Here is a 26,945-nt window from a genome sequence, read left to right as displayed (position 1 = left end):
AATAATGCATAAAAGGATAATTAACAATATGAAATTGACATTCTTTACCCCTCTATTCTCATTGAATAATGTCGATGGTGTATTTATTCATGTTTGAGTTGGAAACGCAGCAAGGTTATAATACACAAAAACTGTGCCGAGGTTACTGTCGTAGTACTTATATAAATTAAATACCAACAGTTAAATAAAATACAGCTGAGAACATACTGTAATTCGTCGCTTTCTTGCTTTGCGTAATACAGAGAAATGCCCGCAAACAGCGTTGATTTTTTCCACATGCAGGACGCCAAAAATAATTTTAACGCTATGCGACCCGCTCCAGTTTGCAGCGATGCTACCAACCAGTCTTCGGGTCACTGTCAGAATGTTTATATATCTAGAAATTGTTATTATGGTTATCAAGAAACTAAAACCCCAGAAAACTTTCATAAAAACACTGACTGTGAAATGAGGGATGTCACTGAAACGGCTTCTACACAAAAAAATGGGAAGAAACGATGTGCCGACTTTTGCGTCTTTCCTAAAAGCAAGCGCTTGCGAGAAGGTAATTTTAACAAAAATTTTCTTAACGATATCTCATTGAATACTTCATAGTGAACAACTAAGAACATGACGTTTCCGTGAGTCATCGCTATATCTGCTTCAATTCAATGAGGTTTCGAATAAAAGCTTTTCTATTTTTATACCTGTATTTATATTATGTATTTAACTTAACATTGCAGTATATATCCTTGAACAATGCAGCAGGAATATAGTGTGATCACTTTTTAAATTTCGGGAAGTCTTAATTTAATACCAAATTTGTTAAAAATGGGTTGAGTTTTGTTGCTCTTTCAAATTCATGGTATTTTCTTTGTTTAGGATATCTCATACATTGTGAATGCACTTGATTCACCTGTTGCATTGAGAGTTAATTTGCTAATTCCTTTTTACCTGTGATGTTATTATTGCATCAGTGTGTTTTGAGTTTTGAATATATTTAAATTCTTGACTTCTTGAAACAGTATCAAATAATATATAAATATCTGGAATCTGTGTGAAATATTGTTAAGATATACATATTAAATACAATCGAAAAAGCTAGTCTTACTAATTGTTTTTCGTAAAACCTAAATGAGTGATTAGACTAAAAAGTCTATGTGTTCTCTATTTTTTTAAATGTTAAAAACAGCAAGAAAAATGTGCAACTTATACTCTCAATGTAAGGTAAGTCTCGTGCTTATAAAAATAACATTAGTCATAATATCATAAACTGAAATTCAAGACTGGTATTTCTAATAAGAAAAGCCTATGAATTGAATTGTTAGTAAATAGTTTATATAATATTTATTATAATATACACTGCCATTTTAAAGTTTAGAGGTATATATAAACATTTTGACATAACTTCATTGTAGTCATGAAATTTTTGAAAATTGATTATTGCTGGGAAAGCAAATTTTGTATTGATAATAACTAACTACTAAAGGTGGGTGAATATAAGTTGCCTGATCCAACAACATATAAATAACAATGCATAGTTGGTACACAGAAGATAATTGTTGCTTTGAACTTCTTGGTCCAAATCTCTTAATGTGTTGAAAGTCTAATTTAAGAAGTTTTCTAAAGGTTGTGTGTGACCAAATTAATGTTAGTGGAGTCAGAGTGACTGATATATCACTTATAAACTCTACGGAGATTCTTTTTCAGACATCTATATAGATATTCATATGTGTTTACACGATATGTATGTACATATTTATATACACATGCATAATAAGAAATGTGTCATTAGTGTTTAAAATATATAAAGAAATGGAATATGCAAAGTTATACAACTAAGTATCTCAAACAAAATAAGAATAAAAATGTGGCAATTACCAAACTTTTCAATGGCAAGGTATGAAACCTTTAAGCATATATCATTTTGATCATTGATTTTATGTTAAACAAGTACAGATTTTAATTACATTACTGTTTTAGCCACAGAAAATAATATTGTAAAATTAGAGTTATGGCACTTTTATGTTGATGCAGAATTGCAAATAAAAATGTAATTAGTGTAATAATTATGTATTGTTCAAACTTTTCTATATCTCTCGTAAAATTTATGCATCTCTTTCTTATTTGTAATGGTATATAAGAGTAACCTGTGTATTATTATGTAGAATATATTTTTTAAACAAAGGTGTCCCCAGTTTCTTCTAGTTTTGTTGTTTATTTTATTCCATATAATGAGTTTGTACAATAACCAAAAAGTATATAGTGAATATTATTAATTAATCATGTTAAATTTTGAATGAACAGAATTTTAATTGATTATAATTGACCATACAAATGTGAGCCATCAGTGGTAAGTGGCAGCATGGTCAGTGTGTAAAAAAATTGTAATCATTTGAATATCCTATAGAGTAATACTTTTACAGTAAGCATTCAACAGTAAGGTGTATGTTTGATAGTAGTCGGAAAAAGTTATAGCAAAAATGACATAGATTCATATAGAATAGAGATAGAATAATAATGAGTAACAATTGTAATACCACATGTAAAATTTAGAGATATTATTCTTGGTTAATAAACTTGTATGTGACAGCTTCTATGTAACTAATATAAACTGTCATTAATTTCATTGACTTTTTGTAATGCAACAATAGTGATTAGAATCTAATTAACAACATTATGAATAATTAAAATACATTCACATAATCAATTTTATTAATCCATAAAAAATAATAGTAATTCCTATAACTGGTTCTGTTATCCAGTGTGGACATGAAATAAAAGTAAAGTTCATCTTAATGACCAAAATTTGATTTAAATGTTTTAACAGAATAAATAATTTTTTTTAGAGCTTATTAAGTAATTTTTTTTAGTAAGAAATGTTTTTGAAATAGCAGCAAAACTTAATGGGACTTCCCTTCTTAAGCCTTGAGACATAGAGTGATGAAATTTGACTTTATTTCAGAGGGTATGGTGCCAGCAACCACAACTCACAATCCACGATTACTACAACCAACCCACAACAATCCAGATATATCTCGTTGTCTCATGGTTCATATGATTTAATTAATATTTAAATTTATGATTGATATCAGTTTAGATTGAGAGAAGATAAAATTATTAATTCAGCAATGTCAATTTTATCTACAGAAGTACAAAAGAAAAATATTGAACCTGAGATAACTGAGAATTCAAGACTAGATACAGGTGCTGAAGATTTATTGGAAAACCTGTATTGGAACCTGCATGGAGGACATATGTTTCATCTTTACTGTGTCTGTGACTAATATAAGTGATAAAGTGTGATAGACTAAATTAAAAAAAAACTATATTAATGTTTATGAAATACATCATAAATTCTTTGCTAATGTACAATAAAGAAAACGGGAAACAGGGAGCTTTTTATTTATGTAATAAATAAAAAAAACATTATTACATATGTAATGTTTATTATAGTCAAATAAATATTACATTAAATGATGAATAATCATTGACAATTTTTTTTAAGTTAATAGGATAAAGACTAATTTTTAATTAAAATATATTCCAGTAATTTCTGAATATTGTCAGTAGTATCTGTAGAAAAAAAAACTAATTAATTTTTTTTATTTTATTTTTTGTTACAGATGCCGATGAAGATCTAATATACTGAAAAATTAATTTCAGGATTCACCTAAACATTATAAGAACATAAACAGTTCAAGTTTAGGTGTATGTTCATATAAAACTAAATATTAATATCACCTTTTTGCTTTTCAGATGATTCTCCCATGTGCAGCCTTGTTGGCACACGGTCAAGCCCGAGCCACTCTGCTTCTGCCTTTAATATAAACATATTAACACTTTATATTCAAAATTTTAAATCCTATTTTAACTTAATTTTATTATAAGTGTATATTAAGGTTAATATTAAATTGTCAATATACCTTGGTGACACATGTGATACAACTGTACCTGACTAGATTTAGAATAAACTATGAATAATAATTTTGAACTTTTCTTTTACCCATTTTTAAGGCTTATAAAAACATTGGAAAATTAAAAAACATATAATTTGTTTTCTATTTTTATTATAGCTACATAATACATTATGGGAAATCACTTTGTATACAAACATTACAAATTAAAAACAATAAATATAAACTTATTTATATTCACATCTTATACATACTTGTATGAAAAGATTTTATTCACTGATATAATTACCTAAATAAGTGAGTTAAGATAAAATGATTAAATTAGCTAGAAAGGAAATACTACTAATTTTTGTTAGTACAATTTATGAGAGGTAAACATCTACAGTAGAGAACATGTTGCATTACCTCTGTTGGAGTGACTTCATCGGTGTCCACTACATCTGGGAGACCTTCAGCATTGTTAGAAACCTCATCGCGGCTGTTCACACCACTGTCACCGACATCAGCGGGGCATGTTTGATCCGCTTCAGCTAAATCGCCGTTAAGCATTTCTGAACAATTAATCAGATCAACTTTATCCTCTTGACTGCATCGAGCGCCGTTATCATTCATGTCTGTGCCGTCAATATCCATGTGAACATGTCCTGGCCACATTTCATATGGACATGCATTTAACTGATGTAATTGAGTTTCACTGGAACTGAATAGGTTCAAGGAACCCGCGACGTCTTGAAGAATGGACGATTCTTGTATTTCATTTGTCAGATGAGCAGAATCATCCCCTTCACTGTTACCAGAAATAAAAAGTGACAAGTTGTCTATAATGTCACTAGATATATCACAGACTCTTATGCCTTCATATTTAGATAAATGTTCTAGAAGCCTCTTTTTGGATTGCTTACTCTCTGGTGCGTTATTAAGGATGAGCGATGCCAATGATTCTAAAAGTTCAGTAGTGCATATCTCCTCACTTTTTATAAGCAAAAAGCGAACAATTTTATTGTCAATACGAGTTGCATTAGAGCAGGCGATTTGTAGAGAGTGTGAATTACAATCGTCGTAGTTAGTTGTATCTCCAGTCGTGGTTGTAACTATTTCGACTTCGCATTCTTCACCGTTATCATTATTTTGGTTCTCGATAATAGAACTGTATTGAGAAAGAACATTTCGTATAGATTGCAGAACTTTTTGGCGCAATGGATCGGAGCTGATCAATTGTAACTCCCTAAACAATTGTATTAAGAAGTCTGGATGAGACTCGTTAACACCGATCAAAGTCGTAACTTCAGAATAAACATTTTCTCGTAAAAGGTCAAATAGTTTCGAGGTGGCTTTCTCTTGTATTTCACGACTGGTTGATGCCAAATTAGGATTCGGTGTATCGGAAGTGCTTGCTATGTTAACGTTAGTTGATTGGGTGGAGAAGTCTAAAGTATAATTCCTTCTATTAGTGGAGTTTTTTGCCGGGAGCTTTGAAGAAGATTTTTTCTTACTGTTCGTCGAATTGTTTAAGTTATTAGAATGCGATTGTATTATTTCGGGTATTGGGTTCGTAATGTTGAGATTCCTGAAAGTAGTTGTAGTACTTTCTTGACGGTTTATGTTGATGTTGGACGTTATGTTTTCGTCCATGTTCCTCGAGTGAGAAGCTACACTGGTCTCTGCTTCATTGTTTTGGTTTAAATTAACGACATCCGGCGCGGAAGAAAATGAAAGAGATCTTTCATAAGTGACATTTCTTCGCAAATGTCTATTTGTCACTTCGTCATTGCTCACTTGAACTGGTGGTATTGTAGCGGGACATTGAGAGGTACTGGCCGTGTTTGTGTTTCTTTTGGGTGTTATAGAGGGAGATGTAGATGAAGACGTGTGATGAAGAGTGTTATGAGATCGTTCCACCAGTGGATGAGGGTTGTGTGCCGGTCCTGTGCCTAAATGACCATCCGCGTTTGTCTTGCTGTTAGCAGAGAGTAGGTTTTGCCGTGAATAGCTGTAAAGAAGAAGAACTGTTAGCATATTTTCAAAAAATTAACTACTTTACTATTAATTTTGTTAGTATAAAAAACAATATTATTTTACATATACAATGGCTAAGAGTAACAAAAAGCTTAAATTATTCAAAAAAAGGGGTAGACACACAGTTACATAACTCTCACCCATATAATGATTGTGAACTGCAGTTATAAAAATATATATATATATTTGTATTATATATGGTAAATACATACATAAAGTTTTAAAAAAATATTTTATTTTTTTGCTTCTAATATCTGAAATAGAAAAATTACGGGTATTGTAGAACGTCCAATAAGAGTAGGAAGATAAAATAGATTGTAACTGATAAAGCATAATAATTTTTTCTACCTTCGAAAGTTATCCCAATAGTTGTTAGCGCGGTTGCCAGGGGGCACTTGATTGTTAAGAGTGTGAGAAGCTGTTTCGGCACGCCAACGTTCCTCCAACTGAAATATATTTATTTTTTATTAAGTGTAGATGTATAACTGATGTGTAACTGGAGTAAGGGATGTATTATAAAAGAACACATGCTACTATAATTAAACTAGTTTTATATCAGGTCCCTTCACTTTATTTATTATTCATTTTTTAACTTCATGTCTGTTAAATTATCTCAATGATGCAAGATATAGTTTTATTATTCTATTTCCTGCTCTAGATATGTAGCAGAATTTAAATAAAATGTATATATGTTTTAACTTTTGATGTTATTGGGTGTTCCAACACATTACTATAACTTTTATGTAGGATTAAATGTAAAATGAAGTGTGGGTCGGGTGTACAATATTCATTTTAATTTTTCCTAGCTATTTTTCTTTCATTGTTACAACAGAAAGAATGAAAAGACAAAGATTTTTTTATTTGTCATTTCCTTCGTAACTTCGATAGTTTTGGAGGGAAATCTTTTTACATTAAAATTATTACATTCTATTTTACGTAAAATTACATGTAGTTTTAAGTATGTATTTATAAGTTACAATGATATTCTGTACGTAGGGATAGACAACTGAAAAAATGTGATGAATGTTTACATGATTGAGCTGATCTCTAAGCTGATGTATTTCCCTTTGCTGCATGACGAGTTGTTGCCAACACCAGGCGCCCCAAAAACTGCATCCGCAACTGCAACCTCCCATCATTCCTGTAACAATATTGAGTTTATTGATTTAATGTTATCAATTTTTTTTTACTTCATTTTCAGGTCATTTGCAGCTTATTACAAAAATTGTGACGATGTATTATTTGTTCTAACTCTCTATACAAACAATGCAAACAAATGAATGGAATGATGACGTGTGTAATATTATTTCGTTTTCTCACCTAGGATACAAACCTTCTTTCAAAGAGGGGGTGCTAATTAGTGAATGTCACATCCATCTCAGACTTTTAGGTTTGGGACAAAGCAATTTTCATCACCTTATCTTTGTTCATTCTTTGTTACTAGTGATGTTATATATAATTAATATAAAATATGCCTTGTACATTCTATTCGAGATCAGGGTTTTACTAATGATCTATTATAGAAGTCGCAATCCTTAGGCTGTGTGTGTACAAACTAAGCTTTCACAATATCTTACCATATGGCATCATCATATTAAAAGGCATTGTAGGCGGGTACGCCATTTGCGGCGTTCCCATTAGACGATCCATTGTTTGCGAGTGACTATTCTGTGTGAATTGATTTGTCCGCATATCCTGTTAAAACACGAAAATTATTGTTTCATTTATTTTATCATATTTCTAATATTCGTAAGCACCTATTATATTAAGCTATATATTAAAACACTCCGCACTCTCTCCGCACGCATAGCAGATTTTGAACTTGTTCGACATTATTTTTAGACCGTTGAAATCTTTATGATATTATGATGCAATTTTCACTAAAAAGAATATAATTTCCAATATTTTTTTTTCATCGAAGTACTTAATTTATATTTATTTAATCACATGCACACCAAACCACACTGACTACTAATATACTTGTATTGTATACCTGCAAATGCAGCGTTTACATTTCAATTTTATATCTAACATAATAAACAATTAGTATTATTATAAAACAAAGTTTCTTAAACCGGTATTAGTAAATAAAAAAAATATTTATGTTTGTTGTCTAAAAGGCCTACATATCCTGTTTATTTTATATTACTTTCACTATTTAGGTAAAAACAGCGTTCATAATCCTGCAATCGCTGTCAATGCAGTGTATGTAGAGTAGAAGTAAACTATTTTAGTGTTAATTTTTTTTTTTAGTAACAGTACACTTGTTTCCAGAACAATTCGTTTTTGATGCAAACTCCTGAAACTTGAACTGTTATAATCTGTTGTTACTGGATCTTGTCGTATATTGTCTAAATAAATACCGTGATTCAACGGACAAAATTAAACAAGTTTAAGAATGTAGTTTTAGAGAAATATCAATAGACATTACTTTAAAATTTTAAGAATATACGAATGATAGTGTTGTCATTGTGTCTACTTGAAGCCTTATAGTAGTCCCGGTACTACTATAATGCTTTATAGTTCAAGTAGACTGCTGTAATGCAACTACAGTCTACAAAGCTATACATTGGCACTAATAATACCAAAAGATTAGACTACTATTATAATAAATATTCTATGAATCTGTATAAGGTATGCATTGTTTAATTACACAAAATAATGTTAACGAGCTAATTAGTAGGCTATGTATTTGATAATGGAATGGCGAGATGAACAGGTGGCCTTAAGGATCCTAATTTTCTGGAGTGGAGACCACGAACACACAGGCGCAGCGCATGCCGTCCACACATCAGATGGACAGACGATCTTGTTAAGGTTGTCAGAAAACAATGGATGCAGGGGTTTTGATCAGGTTCTATTGGGACACTAGAGGTGGCCTATGTCCAGCAGTGGACGTCTTACAGTTGAAATAATGATGACATATTTTTACATTTACATATCATGGTCATATGTGAATAACAATAAAAAAATACCTGGTTTGATTTGGTTGTACTCCAGGATTGAGGAGGAAGTGAGCCATATTGAATGTTAGATGGGTTGTCACCTTAAAAAAAAAATATGTGAAAAATGGTAAATAGTCTAGTTCAATGGCATTACTAAATACAATAGATACAGCTATTTAGATGTTTAAAGCATATTGCATTTATATACATGATTATGAAGGTGGATGAGATTAACGAGTGAATTTAATCATAGATTACATCGTCAATAGTTAAAGCATCATTAAGGTAAGTTGATGTTAAATAACTTACCCATAGCTTTAATTACAAGTAATATCGAAACGGAAAGTTAAATTTAATAATCTCTTTATAAATTGTAATTTTTACTATGAATTTTAATTAGTTAGTAGCATGAGACATTGAAATTTTAACAGATAATTAATTTTTATTTGCTATACACGTGTAAAATATATTCTTAAGGATCAAAATCTCAAAATAAACCCATATCCTACAGGATCTAAATTATTTCTTAGTAGAAAGTATGTTATATGCTAGTCTTACCATTTTGAGCCACTGGCGATACCATGTTGACATTAGAAGTGTCTGCTCTAGCGTCATGGCGTATGTTGGGAAGTGCATTGTTAGCTTGTGGCGCCTGGAAAAACGAACATGCATGTCAATGCAACTTATTTTAATTTTACTAAAGTAAATGTAAAGTTACAGAACTAGTGGTTTTATACATTATTTACGTAATAATTTACATACTGACAATATTTAGATGAAAGTAAGATAAAGTATATTAACGCATAAGTGTGATCTAACTGATAAGGCAGAGTTCTAAAGGAAGATTTGGAAGAAATTTGTTTTTTTTGTTCACTTCGGTTAAAGTCTCTAAATAGGCAAAAAATAAAAACATTTCAGCAGCTTTCGCTGCTGGTTATACGTCTCCTAAATATTTTCAATATACCCAGTTGGAAGTGACCTGCGTTTAACATCGTCCATTGAACTTATCAAGGCCGTCTATAAAATAATTTTTTTTTTTATTCAAACACATTTACACGCACTTTTTAAACGTCAATCACTAGCATTCTTTTAGCATATGAGTAGTAAGCTACTACCGGCTTGAAATGCTGGTCTACTAAGAGCTGGCCAGAAACTTAACAGTTGCTCTTTAGGTCAGTTGCTCGTAATGAAGCGATCGAGCGTCCCTTAAATCAAACATTCAAAAAATAATCAATGAAACCACATTAACAAAATTTCGTTAAATTTCTTGTGTACAGTTTTTTTCAAACGTAGATCCTCATCTTAAACACGTGAATGGGTAATCTGTGAGGTAGCGTGGACAACGCAAAACCCTTTGTAGGAAAAATAAAATTGTTCCTAATGGATAAACCTGAGTCGTTCGTACGACGCAGAGGACGTACGAGTCCCATATAACCGTATCCCTCCCTTCCGCGGGGTTTCTTTCCCGAAAACAGATATCTCTATACAGTATTTTAACTCGAAGAATTTCATAGGAACCTCAACTTAGTACTTTAGATTGTGAGGTCAATTTGTTAGATTTAGGCGGACATTCCATGAAGTGGCTGAGAGGAAGAGCCCCTGAAAGGAGTCCTTTTGGACTATCAAACTATGATATATGTGTGGTTTTTATAAATAATTTTAATAACACTTACACTGTCGTCCGACTGGCGATCTTGAGCCTGTCGCCGTCTTGGTCTATTTCTTTGATTTGATTTATTTCGTGATGCACTGAAAGAGAATGAATTTTTTATTACACATGTTATGATTGTTAACTCTATGACAGGTCTATGGTATCCGCGTATGTGTATATGATTGTGTGTGTTTTGTGTATGCGTATATGTGTTGTGTTTTAGTGGATAGGAGTGCAAGCGGTCTACTATATATCTGTATTGTTACGTAAGGTTTACGACCAACGTGTGATTTACAGCACTGAAACATCGTCTCACATTATGGGTTTCATGAGCAAGCTTACACTCTTAACGAGCCACGGTGGCCATGTTCAGAATTTCAATACAAGATCGAATCAAGAATGACATCAATAGAGAAATGAAAGTAAACGATGTGTCGTTTAGCGCGTAGCGGATTGATAAATTGAAGTGGCAGTGGGTATGCTATATAAAGCACAGATGGCAATATGTATGTAATATGCATATGTATGTATGTTTGTACATATGTATGTTTTGTACACATGAACTACTCATTATTTATAATTCTATCTTTTCCATACCATAAGGAGTGTCTGAAATAGATGGACTTGTGTGATAAAACCGCCCATTGTACTATTATGCTTATAACTATGACTCTATTAAAATGAGTCCTAGCGTGTACACTAAAAAAAAATGAAAATGGCTGCATATAATAGAGGCATCCCGCTACACGACAGTGGTTTGACTTCTCACATTAACGCGTCTGCTGCGCAAACGCCGAGACGCAGATCAACTATCTCTCACTCGCCGTGATTGTTAACGCGGTTTATAGCTCTGGTTTAAATATTTTCCTTTATATTACAATAATAAAAAATTGTTTCATTGAGTACTTTGGCTTTTATTAATTACCACTGTACCTTCACTCTTGGTGATGTTTCAAGTGGGCAAATATTAAGGCGTACTCGCATATCAAGCTTAAATTGTAATTACTGTGAATAATAACTTATTTGTGGATAATTTCTAATTGTATTAAAAATACTTCTGTACGTACTAAAATAATATTGGTAGACACAACTGCCATGCGAACGCGTTGGTGTGCTCAGGTGAAATGGGTAAAAGACAGTAAAGTAAATAAAACACACCTATCAGTGTCGCTGCCATAAGTACTCTCGAGACGTGACGGCACCGAGTTCACGGATCTGCCACCCATCGCGCTATCGCCGCCGCCCTTGTGGAAAAAAAATGTAAATGTAATAACAATATTATTTTAATCTAATAATGGCGATCTTTTTAAGAAGAAGATCTTTTAATAAGGAAAGAAGAATAATTAATTAATAACATAAAATTAATTTAGTAATTAAATAAAAATCATAACGGAACTTTTTTAGTAGAGACATAGTTAACTAACATTGTATGTGATATACCACATGAGTGTGAAGTAAGCCTACTAATAGATAAAATAAAAATTACACATCTTTTAACAAACTAAACGCTTCTTTGCTGCCCACAACACTTGCATTTTTTTGTATTTTTATATTACACGTTACGAATGCTGATATTCAGACATACAGTTCAGTATTTCAAGCAATCAACAATATTTTTATATAATAAAGGCTTAAAAAAATCGGTGAATTACTACCTCCACTGGTATATCACCTTCTATATCTTTATCATCTTGGGTGACAGTGTATTATTGTGGACTTATTTTTAAAAATTCTATTTCGAATCGTCGCTCTAGTCTTTCATGAATAACAGTTTAAAAAGGTACTCCAATTTATTGTCAATTATTTTCGGAAGATTAATTTTTTTTTTTAAAAAAAGTGTCGTAGAAAATAATAAATATTAATGGAAAGGATACAGTTAAAATTATAATGCTATTCAATACATACCCGATAATTTTCGTTATCTCTAGAGGTCTGAGAATCCATAGGTAGTTGTTCAGACCTTGATTCCGGCTCTTCTTGTTCACTGTAAAAATTAAAAAAAAAAACATTTCATATAACAAAAAAGCCACCGGTTTTTTTTTTAAATATCAGCTAATACAAAAATATGAAAATAAACTACCAAGTAAATTCTAATATCTGTTTGAATTATTTGCATAAAACATTTTTGTTTTATTTCAAATTTCAATAGAAAGTTATAACCATAATTACACAAAGGTCTACTTCTGTTCTATTTCGTAACATATATCGTAAAATTTCTTATGACAGAGACCTGGTTACTGTAGGACGATAAAGATACGACAATACACCTTTTAAAAAAGTTCATCCAAAGTAAAAATAAAATAATCAAGCGACGTCATTGCCAAAGATTTTAGTCAATTAAATATTCCTTTATTTAATAATATGCCTTTTTTGGTTAATTTATTTTCAATGTGTTTTTGAATTCAATAAAAGTTAGTTTAATAATGTTTTGCCGAATTTTATTAAAAAAATTGATGTTGCGATTGTCTGAAAATGTATAAATATGCGATAGTTTTCATTTGGGCATTGAAACAAATAAGTTGATGTTCAAAAGCATGATAATGACATAGGTAGCAGAATGCTTTTTCGTTTCTGACTAAGGTTTTATATTTCTCATACGGATTTTTTATAGTCGGAAGGTAGTTAGCTGTATCTAAAACGTGGTATAGCAGTTATATAACTATAGCATAGTCCGGTTGGACTAAAAGAACTATAGCGAAAAATGTACTGAAAAAGACAATCACAAGCTGTTTATTTTAAATTACTTGTCGTCGTCATTGTTTCAACCCATAGGCGCCTATTGCAAAGCACAGGCTTACCCCAAAAACATCTATGGGAGATCTACCATAATCGCTACGCTTGGCAGGCGCTTTGGCGATCGCAGTGTAGTATTATGGTACACAGAGGACGCTGATATCCATACCCTGGAATCTTGTTCGTGAGCAGTGGCAATCATATGTAATTAATGCACAAATTGTGAATTATATAAGATTGCATCTCGGAAATCGAACCCACGATCTACGATTACAAGTCTCAGTTCATACCGCTGGTCTACCAGTGTTTAATCGATCATTTGTAGGAATTTCTACTGGAAATCCAGGTGTAAGGCTAATCAGCAGTAAATGTCCTACCGCTAAAACGATGAACATTATCTTCTTACTATGTATATTTAATCTTTTGATTATTTTTATTTTAAATATACATACCTGTTATATGACTGGTTAACAGAAGACATCGCACGTAAATCTGGTTTCGGTGCTTCACCTCCGACGCAAAGCAACTTCTGGAATGAGGTATCACATTACATAGATTTTTTGTTTTAATGATTCCTTTAAGAAAAAAAGTTCTTAAAATTAGTCTAAATCATTAAACACTTTTTTTTAATTCTCATGTTTCTATTGTATATAATATATTGGAATAAATCCCTTAAAGTTTAGAATAGATCATCTAGACGAGTATCACCGGGACATCTGCATGTTTTAGCTGTTTTCTTTATCTGCACTCTCTACTGCCTTAGTGGCATCAGTTTTCGAGTTCAAGTTGCCCACTTTTTAGGCACAGATGGCGCTTAGTCTTAACCTCTTTCATGAATATCGAAGCTCGAGGGTTCACTTGGAAACCTCAGAACTATCTTTATTATAATATTGGATTGGATATTTAATCTAATTATGTTTATAAGGATATTGTTAAAGTTTGTTGGCGAAGAAAGTATAAAGAGATGTCTTGTACCTTTATTACAATGTGATTGTATTATAATATATTTACCTCTTTGTTAAGTAAAACTTCCAGCTCACGCTGTTTATCCGCAAGCAATGCGCGCAACTGCATCTGTCGCCGCTCGGCTGGCCCTGGTGTATTACTAGGCCCTGCGCGTACTTCTTCATTTACCTTCTTCTGTTTACGACTTACTTCTGCAATTGAATATACTATTACATTCTAATAAGAAATCATCATCATTCAAGATCGTAAAGTCGCTTTGCGATTGTCTAATTAGGAGGCGGCTCACTTAATCGCCCCAGAATCATTGCATCTGAAGTGTCTCGGAGAGAAAAAGATATCAGGAGTCAGTCATAATAACAGCGTCACGAACTTCGTGATCACAATTACTTTGATAAGAGCATATGACTATGAAGAAAGTTCATGGCGTACGTATTTCAATTTTAATTCATCATCATTAATTCTTCTGAACGCCTCCCCCACATTTCCAATAATACTGGAGTAGGAAATGCTGTTTGCAGTGAGGAAGCGCACTGCAAACAGCATTTCCTACTGACCTTAATCCTTTGCGGTCGGGAGGCGTCTCTCCGGCTATTCGAACCGCAGGTCAAACAACGCGCGAGCGACGACAACGGTATTTATGTTACATTACGTTAGCTTCAAGCGATAGGAAAGCCTTTCTTGTTCCTAAACTGGTGATGTCATTTCGCAATGTTAGTGTAACTATAACGTGTATGACACATTCGCGAAAATGGCGTCGACTTGCCACATCACCGGCAGAAAATGTCGCCGATCACAAAGGGTTCACAAGCTCGTTTGTTCATGGTAGTGTTTATGGGTAGTGTCCTAGGCTGCACTTCTAATGACTCATCAATGTTAATTGTTTTAAATGAACTTAAAGTTTAAGATAATTAGCAGAGATGGAATATTCGGATGCTATTACTCACGTTGGTGTCGGCTAATATACATGGACGTAAGCTTAATAAAAAATTCTTTAGTAATGATAGTAGCTAAAGTGCAATAGCAATAGTGCTAAATAGCAAAAACTCAATAATTTTGAACATACGAACCTGCGAATTACCTCGCTATTGCAAATATGTACATTAATATAGGATAACTTTGTAATAATTTTGCAATTCTTTCTTCTATCATCAACTCACCTTTGTTAGAGACCATATCTTTAATACGCGCGCGTTCACCCATTATTTTTTCAGTCTCCATTCGCAACTCTTGAGCTAGCTCTTGTAAATTAGCAATATTAGCTTCGTGGCCTGTATACAAAATAAAATATGGGATTTGTATATTATTATTACTATTTCGCTATCATAGAGTATGCAGATTGTATTTCCGAACGAAAACCGAATACCTATAGAATATAATTAATGTATATTAAAGAGGGGCCAACCTGCGGCACACGAGCTACATACGGCTCTATAAAAGATTATTTGTGGCTCAAAAACAAAAACTATTATCCTGAAATTCAAAGACCGACTAGTATTAATTAAACAACATATGCAAGAATTAATGCTGTCATCAATTATTCAATAAATTTTAAATATTTAACTGCACAAGTTAAATATCTTTAATTGTTAATATTAAAATTCAATACACATATTTTATTTTACAAATTTTTGTACTGTTTTTATATAATTTAAATAACTTTTTAATTACGGCATGCGAATGTTAAAAAAAATTCGGACTGTTAAGGCGCTCGGCCACTCCTCGTATATTACATGTTCAAAGTAAAGGCATGAAAGACGAATTTGAAAATATAATTATAATATAAGAAGAGAAAATATTATTGCATTAATTTTTTTAATTGTTGTGATAAAAAAACTATGAGAAGTCATTATAAAAAGAGAACTAAAGAAGAGAGACTAAAATAGGTAACCTGGAGACTCAATATAAAGAATGAATGTTTCCATAGATTCACTCTTAAAAAATCCAAAATAGTTATGATGTGAAAATCAATTTTACCTGCTGGAATCTCTTATTGCGGATATTGTTGATTAAAGTTCTTACTTGCATGTTGCTGTTGAAGATGCTGTTGTTCCTGAAGTTGTTGTTGGAGTTGCTGTTGAAGCTGTAGTTGCTGATGTGTTTGCGGTTGATGCTGTTGATGTTGTTGTTGTGGGTGATGTTGTTGTTGCAGGTGATGTTGCTGCTGGTGATGTTGTTGCTGCTGATGTTGCTGTTGTTGGTGAATTTGCTGTTGTTGGTGAATTTGCTGTTGTTGGTGATGTTGTTGCTGCTGGTGATGTTGTTGCTGCTGGTGATGTTGTTGCTGCTGGTGATGTTGCTCATTTGTAAATTTATGGCGCTGCGACAGTGAATTGCGAACACGACATACGCTGCCCTCATTAGACCATCCACCCATACTACCGCCGCCTTCGGATTTGCTATAAAAATAATATATTTATAATTTAAAAACACTTAATCTGTTTATAAATAACAAATTATATATATATATATATATATATATATATATATATATATATATATATATATATATATATATATATATATATATATCAGATTTAAAAATGAAAAGCGCTAATTTAAATTGAATTACATGAACAAATAAAACTTACTTGTCATGTATGTTTGAATGGCTCGACATAGGAAAAGATTCTTCCTGTGAATTTGATAAATGGTCCGTTTCAAAAGTTTCCACTGATCTCATCAAATCTGAAAGGTTGAAGAGATTTTTTCTTATTTCGAATTATTTTAGAAGCCCAAAAATAAAACAATTTGATTTGATTTTGTTACCTTTAGTCTTTTGCAAAGCTTGTTTAATAGCTTTAATTTCCATAAGTTTGAAAGGATCTTCATTCTTCAAGTTTCCACCTGTTTTGTTACCTAAAAATATATTATAGTACTTTTAGTTAAACTGTAACATTTCTAAGAATAATAATATCAGAAAAATATTTAATTCGTACATTTTCCAGGTAGGTCTTCTTCTGCACTATCTTCTCCAGAGCTTGAATAAGTGTTGTGGGAACTTGCAAGACCAGTAGCCATCTGAAGTTTTTGAAATTCGGATACCTGTGATAGCATGATTTACCTTTGTCAATAGTTAACAATGCAAATTACTTCTAACTAATATTATATATTGGTTATAAATGGTATTTCACTTCAAGTGTCATTGAAAAGATAATCGAGCCATGGAGAAGGAAGCCTATGCTATCTATATATTTATGAGATTATGGATATATCTTTATGAGATCGAATCAGTACAGAGAAGATTCATAGAGAAACGAAGATAACCAGGATCAGGAAAGAAAAAAGAAAGAAAGAAGATACCGGGACCAAAAAAGACAATAAAAAGTAACCATGACATAGCCTGCAGCACAGATGTTTGCTGGGGCCTTAAGAAACAGGTCGTTTCCAATGAGTTTTTGGTTTTTTTTTTGGTAGACACCATGTCGAATCACTGTTTGTGTTGGATGTTCTATGGTTAAAACGACCATGATATTAAATATAAATGAATATAAAAGTGTATTGCCTAATTTTATTCTTAGGTTCCATTGACTTTTTATGCAATGTTTTCAGAAAAATAGATTATTTTCATATAAAAAATATATACCTCTAAAAAATAACACATCTCTATATAAGTCGAAAATTAAAAATTCATCAAATGGTATAAGTGATTCTCGTTTACCTAGTGTAATAAGACGAAATAAGTTATTGTAACTAAGGTAATTTCAAGATTATCAATATTGTTCAGTTTATTTTCTTTTTAATGTAGATAAATGTGAGCACTAGCACAAATTAGTTTATATGGTGCAATACTTAAAAACACTGTATTTTTTATTCTTTGTGATAATGAAATAAAATAAACAACTCGGAAAAAAAAGGTTACCAAATTTTCCATATGTTGTTTCTTGAGCTGGAGCTCGCGTAATTTCAGCTGCAACATTTGACCACGTTCATGCAGTGCAGTTTCGTCTTCTTCAGGATCACTTTCTCTGCCACCGCTCGTAGCCTCCTACAATGAGTTCTTTTTTATATATATTCAATTTAATGAGCAGTATACAAATACACCCATTTTAACTAGTTTCTTTATTCTATAGATTATAATTTAACACATAATAATTTATAAATTTATTTTTTACATATTATTTAGGTACAATAAATAGCGCAATACACGACAACAAACTGAATGTGACATAGGAGGGCCCACTTGATAAACGAAAATGCCGCTAACGAAATTGTAAGAGCCTTGAAATAGGACGGCGAAGTATAGGGAAGTTTTGACTGATCCAGTACAGAGTTCCAATGATAAAGTGAATTAAGATGATGATGATGAATATGAATTAAGACGGCAGATATTAGAGGAATAGTTTTATAGTTTGTTTTTATATGTATGTGATACTATCGAGTATATTGATAGGCAGGTTATTTATTAATTTTGGAATTAAGTAGAAGGTAGTTCGTCTGAGAAATATGTATAGGTACTATATACATATGCCATATATATATATATATATATATATATATATATATATATATATATATATATATTAGATGCTTTTATATATATATACATATAAATATATATTTCAGATGCTTATCATGCAGTGCCAGTCTTCGCAATTGAACACGTGTTTCAGGGTTTTTAAATTTCATTCTGCGATGTTCCTTAAAGCATCTAATTTAAATTAATAAATATGGTTAATAGTTTACGTGATTAAAAAGTCGAGAATTGTCTTCGACAAAAAATCACCGATTTTCGGATTATTCTACTTTCTGACAAAATTTTTAAGGGTTCTTAAAGTTATTTCATTTATGTATTATAAAGATATAAATTGTGTAAAATTGACAATAACTTTAAAGCATTTTGTGTCTTTAAAAAAATACCTAAATATTCAATTAAATGATTTTAAAATATTAATATTGCTTCCATGCTACTTACTATATTACTATCTCGAATAGAAAATCTCTCCTCCTGGCTATGTGTGGATTGTGCAGAATTACCGTGATCAGATTCTATGTTATTTGTTAATTGATGATTGCTGTGAATGCTGTCTGAAGAATGTGGAAGTGTTGTTGCAACACCAATTTGGTTAGCTCCATACATTCGATTTGGATTGTGGTAATTACCAATGTATGCCATGTTCTGTTAAAAATAAAATATTATAATGTACTAAATTTACTAATTACTTACTACTGATATTTTATTTACTGTACATTAATCTCTCAATATAATTTAATTAGTCTGCCTAATTAAAAAATCAATATTGATATTATATAATGTAGAACGCCTATTTATTTGTACAAGAATACTTTACTATCATCATGTCAGCCGACAGAAGCCTACTGCTAGACGTCTCCTTCAAAGATCACTACGACTAGTCTTATCAAGAACCTTTCAACACCAACCAACTACCCTAGAATACTTAATTTTAAACATTTTTCCGAAATGTATTGTTCACGAAAGAAATTGATATTTGCAAATGATTATATTTAAATAATAAAATTGTACCTGCAAACTATTAAAATTATCACTTCCATTGGTTGCTTGGTGAATTTCCTGGGCTTGTCTTTCTTTCATTTCGTCCAGTTGTTGCTTAGCTTCAGCCTTAAATTAAGAATTAGAAATTTTAGGTTTAACTTTTGAGAGACGATCTAGACATAGGTTCAGATCTTTGAATATTTATTACAGCCATTTCACAAACGATAAGAACCTACTTTTTTTTATTCATTTTAATTTGCTTCGCTGGGGTGTTTTGTTTACAATGTGTTTTTTTCGCGTTTACTTGCTACGCTTGCTAAAATATCATTCATTTTTATTTTGTATTTTATTTGAAGTCTTGCCCTAGAGCTACAGACCGTTAAATGCCTTGAAGTTTGAGACAATGTGCCAGGCTAACTCATTACAAGATTCTGCAGTAGAATGAACAATTATTTAAATACTTGATTTTAAAAAGAAATGTCAATAATTTTGGAACTACCCCTTGACTTTGTTCATAGTAGAAAAATTGTTTATATATAGGTAAAGGGGTCTACACTTTGGATGATTTAATTTCAATTTTTTTTACAACCATGATAAAGGTTTTACCCTGTATATGGATAGATCATGTTTAGGAAGTTACAGCCCTATAAATGTCGACCAAAACTTCGTTTTATAATAATGGCTCTACATATCAATTTTAAATTTTTTATAATTTCATTTTTGGCTCTGTTATATAATAACTTGTGGACCCTCTGTCTATAATGGTACAACAGGTGCAACAATTAATAATAATAATTAATTATTTGGGGGACCGGAAAGTAATGTCGTTTCTGTTGATTTATTTTATGGAAAAACCGATTGATTTTTACCGCTACAGCATTGAAAATTTACACTGAATTGCAAAAGGTTTTTGATAACGAAGGTGTTGTTATTGTTGGTGGTAGTTGTGTGTATTTAACTTAAGAAAGCCGTTATGGCTTGAGAACAAGTGCAGATGCAATGAAATGGATATAAAATTGTCTAAAAAGCTGTTTTCCACTTACTTGATATTTCAATAGTCTTTTTTGTTGCTGTTTTAAGGCAGAAAGACGGATCTGGGACATTTCCATTTTATTTTTAATTTCATTCTGCCACAATTCATTCTCACTATATGCTGAACCATTACTTTGGACTGACACTGGTCTAACAACAACATCCTGAAAATGTTATTAAATATAAAGTTTTGTCGACTTTAAAAATGTAATGTTGCTTAAAAATCCACAGTTATGAATAATCAGGGTTTGAATTAATGTAAATATCATCGAAAAGCTTTTATTTAAATTTGGAAAAATCTATTTTAAAAACAGAATTTAAAATAAGGAACATAATAAATCTTTACATCTTCTGAATTTCAATCCCTGATATTTTTATTTCATTTAAAAAGGGAGACACATATTAGACTTTGTTAAACAAATACGTCACACAAATTTAGGCAATCAGTGTTAAAAATATTTATTAAATTTAATTTTAAATTGTGGTGTGGCATTCATTGCATGCTATGATCACATTTGAATCAACAATAAACAATGTCACACACTGTAACAACAAACCAAAAACCTGGTTATGGCTGTTGCTCGTATCTTTAGCTTTTTTCATTTCCTCTATCATTGCTACTTTTTCTACACATGATATTATGTTTTTTCTTAATTCGTCATTGCGATTTTGATCTTCATAATTGATTTTAGTTTCACTGTTTGCAATGGACTCATTATCTTCTTTGACTCCTCCATTACCATCTCTATTTTCTTCTTGTGTACTTAACTTATTAGTTTTTGTAAAATCAATCTTAACAATATCTTCATTAACTTTAGAATTTGTCATAGTTTTATTAATCTGTTCATTTTCCAAGTTTGTTACTTTCTTAAGATTATTGGTTAAATTAGATGTGTTTTGCTCTTGGTTCGATTTAATAGCAACAATTTCTTCATCAACATTGTCTGAGACACTAGCACCTGATTCTACTGGGCTACCAAAAATATTGGTAGAACCACTCGTTACTTCACCATTATCAGGTGGCACAACATCTACTAGCATGCTTTCTAACTTACTTTCACTTTCTTTTAATTTAGTAATCATTTTAAGAAGTTCATCATACTCTTCTTTAGTGTGTTCTATAAAAGCCTAGATTAAAAATTTGAAAAAGAGCTTAGTGTTTTATTTTATATGAAACATATAGATCATTTTTAACTTACCTCGTCTTCTGAATTTCGCATGGTGTCAACAAGTGAAGATGTAACACGTATGTATTCTCTGATTTGTCCGAGCCGACGTTCAACGGAAGCCGCATCGGGACACGCGGCAACAATTGCCTCACCCAGAGCTCGTGCGGACTCCCTGTGAGCCTTTATACAATTATAAGGTATTTTTAAATTAATGAAACCGAAAAAAATCCTTTCATTACATCAATTTAACAGATACTTACTTGATTATTTTCATTTAAATTATTAATGCTTCCTTGTCCTTGATCATACATATTGTTCATCAAATTCACTGTTTTAGTTCCAGTTCTCGAATTTAAGATTGGCGGAGTAATGTTATTATTACTAGCGTGTGTATTGTTGTCGAAAGTGTTGCGGGTGGAATTTAAATTCCTTGTCAAATTATTTCTATTCTGATTTGGTGCCTGAAATTGCATTCGAACTTATTAAGATAATATAATATAGAAGTTTAGAAGAAGGATATTGAACGTATGGTAATCGTATTTATAATGCCTGTGAATATGTGATAGATCGAAATAAATCTCCAAAATGTTACAAAATAATAATATATAAATTTTAACAAAATAGGTAGTTCATTGCTATGAAAAAAGCTAAGGTCGGGATTTCTCTTCGAGACCGAATCAAGGATGAGAAGATTCGTATACGAACGAAAATTACCGACGGGCCAGATTGATAAGTTTTTTTTTTTTTCTTTAATGGTCCCCGCTGTTGGGGACCTCTCGTTCCCCTATCTCGTGTGGGACAGGGACTTTTTAATTCTAGTAATTTTTTTTTTATTATTATTATCATTCTTCTCTTTCATATATCATCTTATCTGTCGTACTGTTTCTTTCATTCTACAATTTTCAGATTGATAAGTTGAAGTGGCAGCAGGCGGGACAAATGGCCGCTAAAGCCTCAAGGCGCTGGAGCAGAGACCGCCAACCAGAAAGCACAGCATAGATTGTCCAATTTATGCAAATAGCTTCTAAATAGCTTTCAAACATTACTGTAACCTATTAAGTGGAGGGTTTATACCCAGCAGTGGAAGTGCTAAGTCCAAAATTATGATCATTGCTAGTATAACTCGACTCGGTGTTTAGCACTAATCGGTGTATCAACTCCTGAAGATGCCCCGTGGAGGGGTGAAACACGTGTTGAGTGAATTTACGGTGGCGGTTGTGTAGTTGGCATTGTCTGTCGCATGCGCATTTACAAGCGGGCTGGCGGGCGGTGCACTTTCATGCACGACAACCACTGCATGTGCGGAAGTGGCTAGATATTGGTCCTTTCTTATTTATTAAGGAATAGTTATAAATTGCTGATAAAGTAATTTGGTCTATTAGATTTTCTTTACATCGATAAATAAAAAATCTGATGTAAGGAATTACTTACATTAAAAGGTTGAGACATATTCCCTGTAACAGCATTTGGTGTGGTTGGGTTCACTATCATTACAGCAGCCGCAGCATGATTTGAATGTGAAATTAAACCTAGAAAATAATATTGAATCATTTTAGTTTATTTCTTTATAAATTGTTAATTTCCTTTAGCAAATATACTTCAATAGTATTTAGTTATAAATAACACTACTTGTAAATAATTATAATATGTTGTTAATTGAAATTAAAATATGTATTTGTCTTTGTCAATCCTGCCATCCATGTACAACTTCTATGAATTTCTTAACCAAATTAGGTAATTTTACATTAAATATTACTTCTATTTTGTTTATGCTTTTTTCAACATGCTTTAGTCAAAAATAATCTGCAATTATATGTAATAATAATATATAATATTTAACAATGAATATTTAAAATACATGTAGTACTATTTTATAAAACCTTACTTTAAAATAAATAAAAATGAATTTTCCTAATTCATATTTATTTAATTTCAATTTTGACCATCACCTATGAATTTTAGAATCAATTTTTTTTAATGATCATTCTATTCCATTTTATATATCACTTATTTCTACTACCACAGCAGTTGAATAAAGAAATTATGGAGCATTTGTGGTGCCACTTAATTCATTGTATCAATAAGCCAGAAAATTAAACAGTAAAGTGTACCACTCATTATCAGGGACTTATCATGTTTTATTTATAAAAAAAAATACTTAGTCTAGCCATAAACTCATACCTTAACTTCCAAAATGAAAAAATTATAAAAGCAAAGATTTTTAGTGCATTTTTGTTTTCTTGTCACATAAATTGACAAGTTTTTGGTTTTCTATTATAAAATATCCTCATTTGGTATCATGGTTCGAGCAGAAGTTGTATAGAAGGATTTAAAATAAAATTAAGTTTTAATAATACTGCTTAAAAATACTGCAGTATACAAAATTTGAGTGGCACTTCCAATTTATTTTTTCAAAACTTGCTAAGTAGCTTGACAAAAAATTAAATATAAAATGCCCTTGCAAGATGCAGCAGTATATTACCTATTGATATTTGATCCAAAAGTGTTTGCTGACAAGATTTTAGGACACAATAAAACATAAAACAGCAATGATTAAAGTTCAACAGTTGAGGAATAACATCTAAGAAAAGTCCATAAACAAAAAATAATGTGAGAAAAAAATTCCATTACTAATTTTTACAGTTTTCTGTATCATCAAAATAGACTAACTGACTAACATTGAATATAGTTTGGTAGCAACTTTACCCAATTTAAGAAAGGCCTAACCAAAGAAGGTGGTAGAAATACTAAGCAATAGCATAGATGAGGCATGGGTAGGCCCCCCGCCAAATCGACCTATGACTTAGTCAAGGTCACGGAAGGTCGCTGGATATGTGTCATGATGGCGATATTCGGGGGAGGCTTATAGCTTACAGTGGGCATATACCAGCTACAAAAAGAAAAAGAAACAATACTAACACATGTGCGTTCTCTTTAAAATTAAAAAAATAATTGACAAGTTTTACTTCATAAATGACAACATTTACATATATATAGCTCCAAGAAAACATTCCAGAATTTTGTAATGAGGAATGTGACAATAGGAGGGCTGCTCCTCAAAGCCTCTGCCATCTGAATGTCTTTTTTAACAAGTGTGGATCACAATAGCATTTAATATCATTGCAGTGGAAGAGGTCAGCTATGCTGATAATGCATAAAAATGGGCTACTATCATCTAACCTACTAATGACTCAAACATTATACTCTAAATATTCTTGAGTATTCACTAGGACTGGGTTTTCACATAACATACAAAGAAGTCAAATCCAACTAATGAGCAATTCACCAGTTTTAAAGATTTGCTCTCTGGAAGTCCCAATTTCAACTCCCCCTATAGTATCAACTGGAGATTTGGAGCAGAAAATCTGCTAAAGACCTTATTGAGTTGTTGAATTGTGATTTAGCAGCAGTTTTCAATACTATGGTAAATAGTTGTAGATTGACACCCTGATTGAAGGTTTATGTGAAAAGCAAGAGGGTGTCATTTTGAGTTTTTGAAATGTAGCATCAATGGGTGGTAAAGAATAATATATAGTTGTATTCAGAATTAGACACTACATTAAGAGGGATAGAATTTATGGCTGACTAGTTATGTAAGGTAACAATATTTAAATCAACTACCATTTTGAAAATGATGTAATGTGTGTGAGGAAATAGATGAACCTGCACCATCATCATTGTGATCAGTGGAAATGTTTTCTCTATTTTGGACAGTCAATGGCAATGCACGAGGTTGGGGTCTCACAGGAACAAATCTTCCAAATCCACTTTCAAATGAAACTGTGTTATCTGGAATACAAAGGTATTTTGTATAAACAGTCATTGCAAATTTTATAACATTTATCAAGAATAATATCACTACCTGATATTTATTTAAATAAATTTGTTATAATAAAATTAATTATAATGATATCTACATTTATTTAACACAAATGCTTACCCAAATCTGCAAGTTCTTGATCCGAGGTATTGTTAGCTGGTTTTCTTGAGTTACAATTTGGTCTTGTATTATATTCAGAAACCGGAACCCAATCCAAAGTTGTCTAAAGGAATAAGTTCCCTGATTAGAAATTTCAAAATAAATTCCAGTCCAAATCTAGTAACTTTAAAATTTATTGATAAATTTGTAACACTGATCTTTGAACCAATACCTTCTTCAAATTGAATTTAGAAAAGCAAGCTCCCATATGGCTTTAGATTTTATTTATGTGTGTAATGAGTACACACATTAATCAATATGTAACTTTAATTGTGCAAAAATATCTGTACAATATAATTAGAACAAAATTCTGATCTGAGAATGAGTATTTGAAACTACACCAAATTGGCAAAAGTCCAATCTTTCAACTCTTCCATGTTTCTAAAAATAACATGGACCAATTGGGTTTGGGAAAACTTCAGTCTGCATGGTCTGATACAATATTTTTAGAGAGTTTTATTTTAACAGGCAACAAAACAAAGTCATATTTTGTTACTTTAAGCCTAGGGACATTTCCAATTTTAAATTAATGTAATGTGTATAATGCAATGTACAACTTATTTAGTAATACCGTCACTAGGTTTGTTGTCATATCTCTTCTTGTAGGGGTCACAGCTTCTTGGGGGACATTGCAATTGTTTCTTGCTTTTGTTTTGGGTATAGTCCCAGTGTGTCCTGGGTGTCGCTCTTTGTTACCAGGAGCCATAACACACTATTTGTTAATACTTCAATATGCAGGAAATGTTTATTTTTACGTGCTTATGAAAAACATCTTTTACATATATCGACGTTGGATTATTTTTGTAGATGTATTACAAAACTATATTTCTAATGTAGACATATTAGCAAAAATACATATAAGTTATAATGGATTTTGGATTAAATTCTACTGTGAAACAATTCAATTCTAGACGCAAACGTAAAAATGACACAGGTAAATGACATTACTAAAGGATGCGTTCATAAATAAAAAAAAATAATAATGTTATATACGAAAAAACAAAGTAATTGATAATATTAAGGTATAGACAATTCATTAAAATTATTTATTTTATTTTTGACCTTATTGAGCAAAACAACATTATAAACGATATTTGTTTCTAATA

At 31.5% G+C, this 26,945-nt stretch overlaps 2 protein-coding genes across 10 annotated transcripts; one reads left to right on the top strand and one right to left on the bottom strand.

Moving 5' to 3' along the window:
• The first annotated feature begins 99 nt into the window (after window positions 1-99).
• On the top strand, window positions 100-3,956 carry LOC137929049 (uncharacterized). 5 transcript variants are annotated; one of them, XR_011108667.1, is made up of 3 exons: window positions 453-544; window positions 2,945-3,030; window positions 3,130-3,213. XR_011108667.1 is itself a non-coding variant. In XM_068772109.1 (2 exons), the coding sequence occupies exons 1-2, from the start codon at window positions 247-249 to the stop codon at window positions 3,264-3,266; spliced, it is 435 nt and encodes a 144-aa protein (XP_068628210.1). In that variant the 5' UTR covers window positions 100-246; the 3' UTR covers window positions 3,267-3,396. The 5 variants fall into 5 exon arrangements, 1 of the variants encoding a protein (XP_068628210.1); XM_068772109.1 differs by lacking the exon at window positions 2,945-3,030 and having other exon boundaries at window positions 100-544; window positions 3,130-3,396; XR_011108666.1 differs by having other exon boundaries at window positions 2,945-3,219.
• On the bottom strand, window positions 3,453-26,744 carry LOC137929048 (transcription factor mef2A-like). Of its 5 annotated transcripts, none has more exons than XM_068772105.1 (29): window positions 26,411-26,744; window positions 25,801-25,903; window positions 25,482-25,649; window positions 23,292-23,389; window positions 22,121-22,321; window positions 21,891-22,040; window positions 21,256-21,819; window positions 20,703-20,855; window positions 19,690-19,785; window positions 19,120-19,323; window positions 18,067-18,192; window positions 17,144-17,249; window positions 16,974-17,063; window positions 16,796-16,877; window positions 16,227-16,603; window positions 15,365-15,475; window positions 14,253-14,398; window positions 13,694-13,770; window positions 12,414-12,492; window positions 11,667-11,752; window positions 10,531-10,606; window positions 9,416-9,509; window positions 8,888-8,958; window positions 7,490-7,607; window positions 6,944-7,053; window positions 6,261-6,358; window positions 4,302-5,886; window positions 3,724-3,799; window positions 3,453-3,555 (listed from the first exon to the last, which is right to left on the bottom strand). In XM_068772105.1, exons 1-29 carry the CDS (start codon window positions 26,543-26,545, stop codon window positions 3,503-3,505), a joined length of 5,433 nt encoding a protein of 1,810 aa, XP_068628206.1. In that variant the 5' UTR covers window positions 26,546-26,744; the 3' UTR covers window positions 3,453-3,502. The 5 variants fall into 5 exon arrangements, with proteins under 5 accessions (XP_068628206.1, XP_068628208.1, XP_068628205.1 ...); XM_068772104.1 differs by having other exon boundaries at window positions 3,454-3,555; window positions 16,796-16,892; XM_068772106.1 differs by lacking the exon at window positions 26,411-26,744 and adding an exon at window positions 26,012-26,140 and having other exon boundaries at window positions 3,454-3,555; window positions 16,796-16,892.
• Window positions 26,745-26,945: the final 201 nt, after the last annotated feature.

Source organism: Battus philenor, unplaced genomic scaffold (genome assembly GCF_028537555.1).
Source record: "Battus philenor isolate CCGP_79_NKW_IND1 unplaced genomic scaffold, ilBatPhil1.0.hap1 SCAF_4, whole genome shotgun sequence".
Lineage (NCBI taxonomy): Eukaryota > Metazoa > Arthropoda > Insecta > Lepidoptera > Papilionidae > Battus > Battus philenor.
Note: the sequence above shows the minus strand (reverse complement) of the source record. Positions and strands in the feature narration are given on the sequence as shown.

Excerpts from the sequence above, each read along its gene's own strand:
- LOC137929049 (XM_068772109.1), top strand. The coding sequence starts at position 247 with ATGCCCGCAAACAGCGTTGATTTTTTCCACATGCAGGACGCCAAAAAT. Across the intron at positions 545-3,129 it reads AAGCAAGCGCTTGCGAGAAG|AAGTACAAAAGAAAAATATT; the intron begins GTAATTTTAACA and ends TTTTATCTACAG.
- LOC137929048 (XM_068772104.1), bottom strand. The coding sequence starts at position 26,545 with ATGGCTCCTGGTAACAAAGAGCGACACCCAGGACACACTGGGACTATA. Across the intron at positions 20,856-21,255 it reads CGAGCAACAGCCATAACCAG|GATGTTGTTGTTAGACCAGT; the intron begins GTTTTTGGTTTG and ends TAACATTTTCAG. Across the intron at positions 9,510-10,530 it reads ATCGCCAGTCGGACGACAGT|GCGCCACAAGCTAACAATGC; the intron begins GTAAGTGTTATT and ends TCGTTTTTCCAG.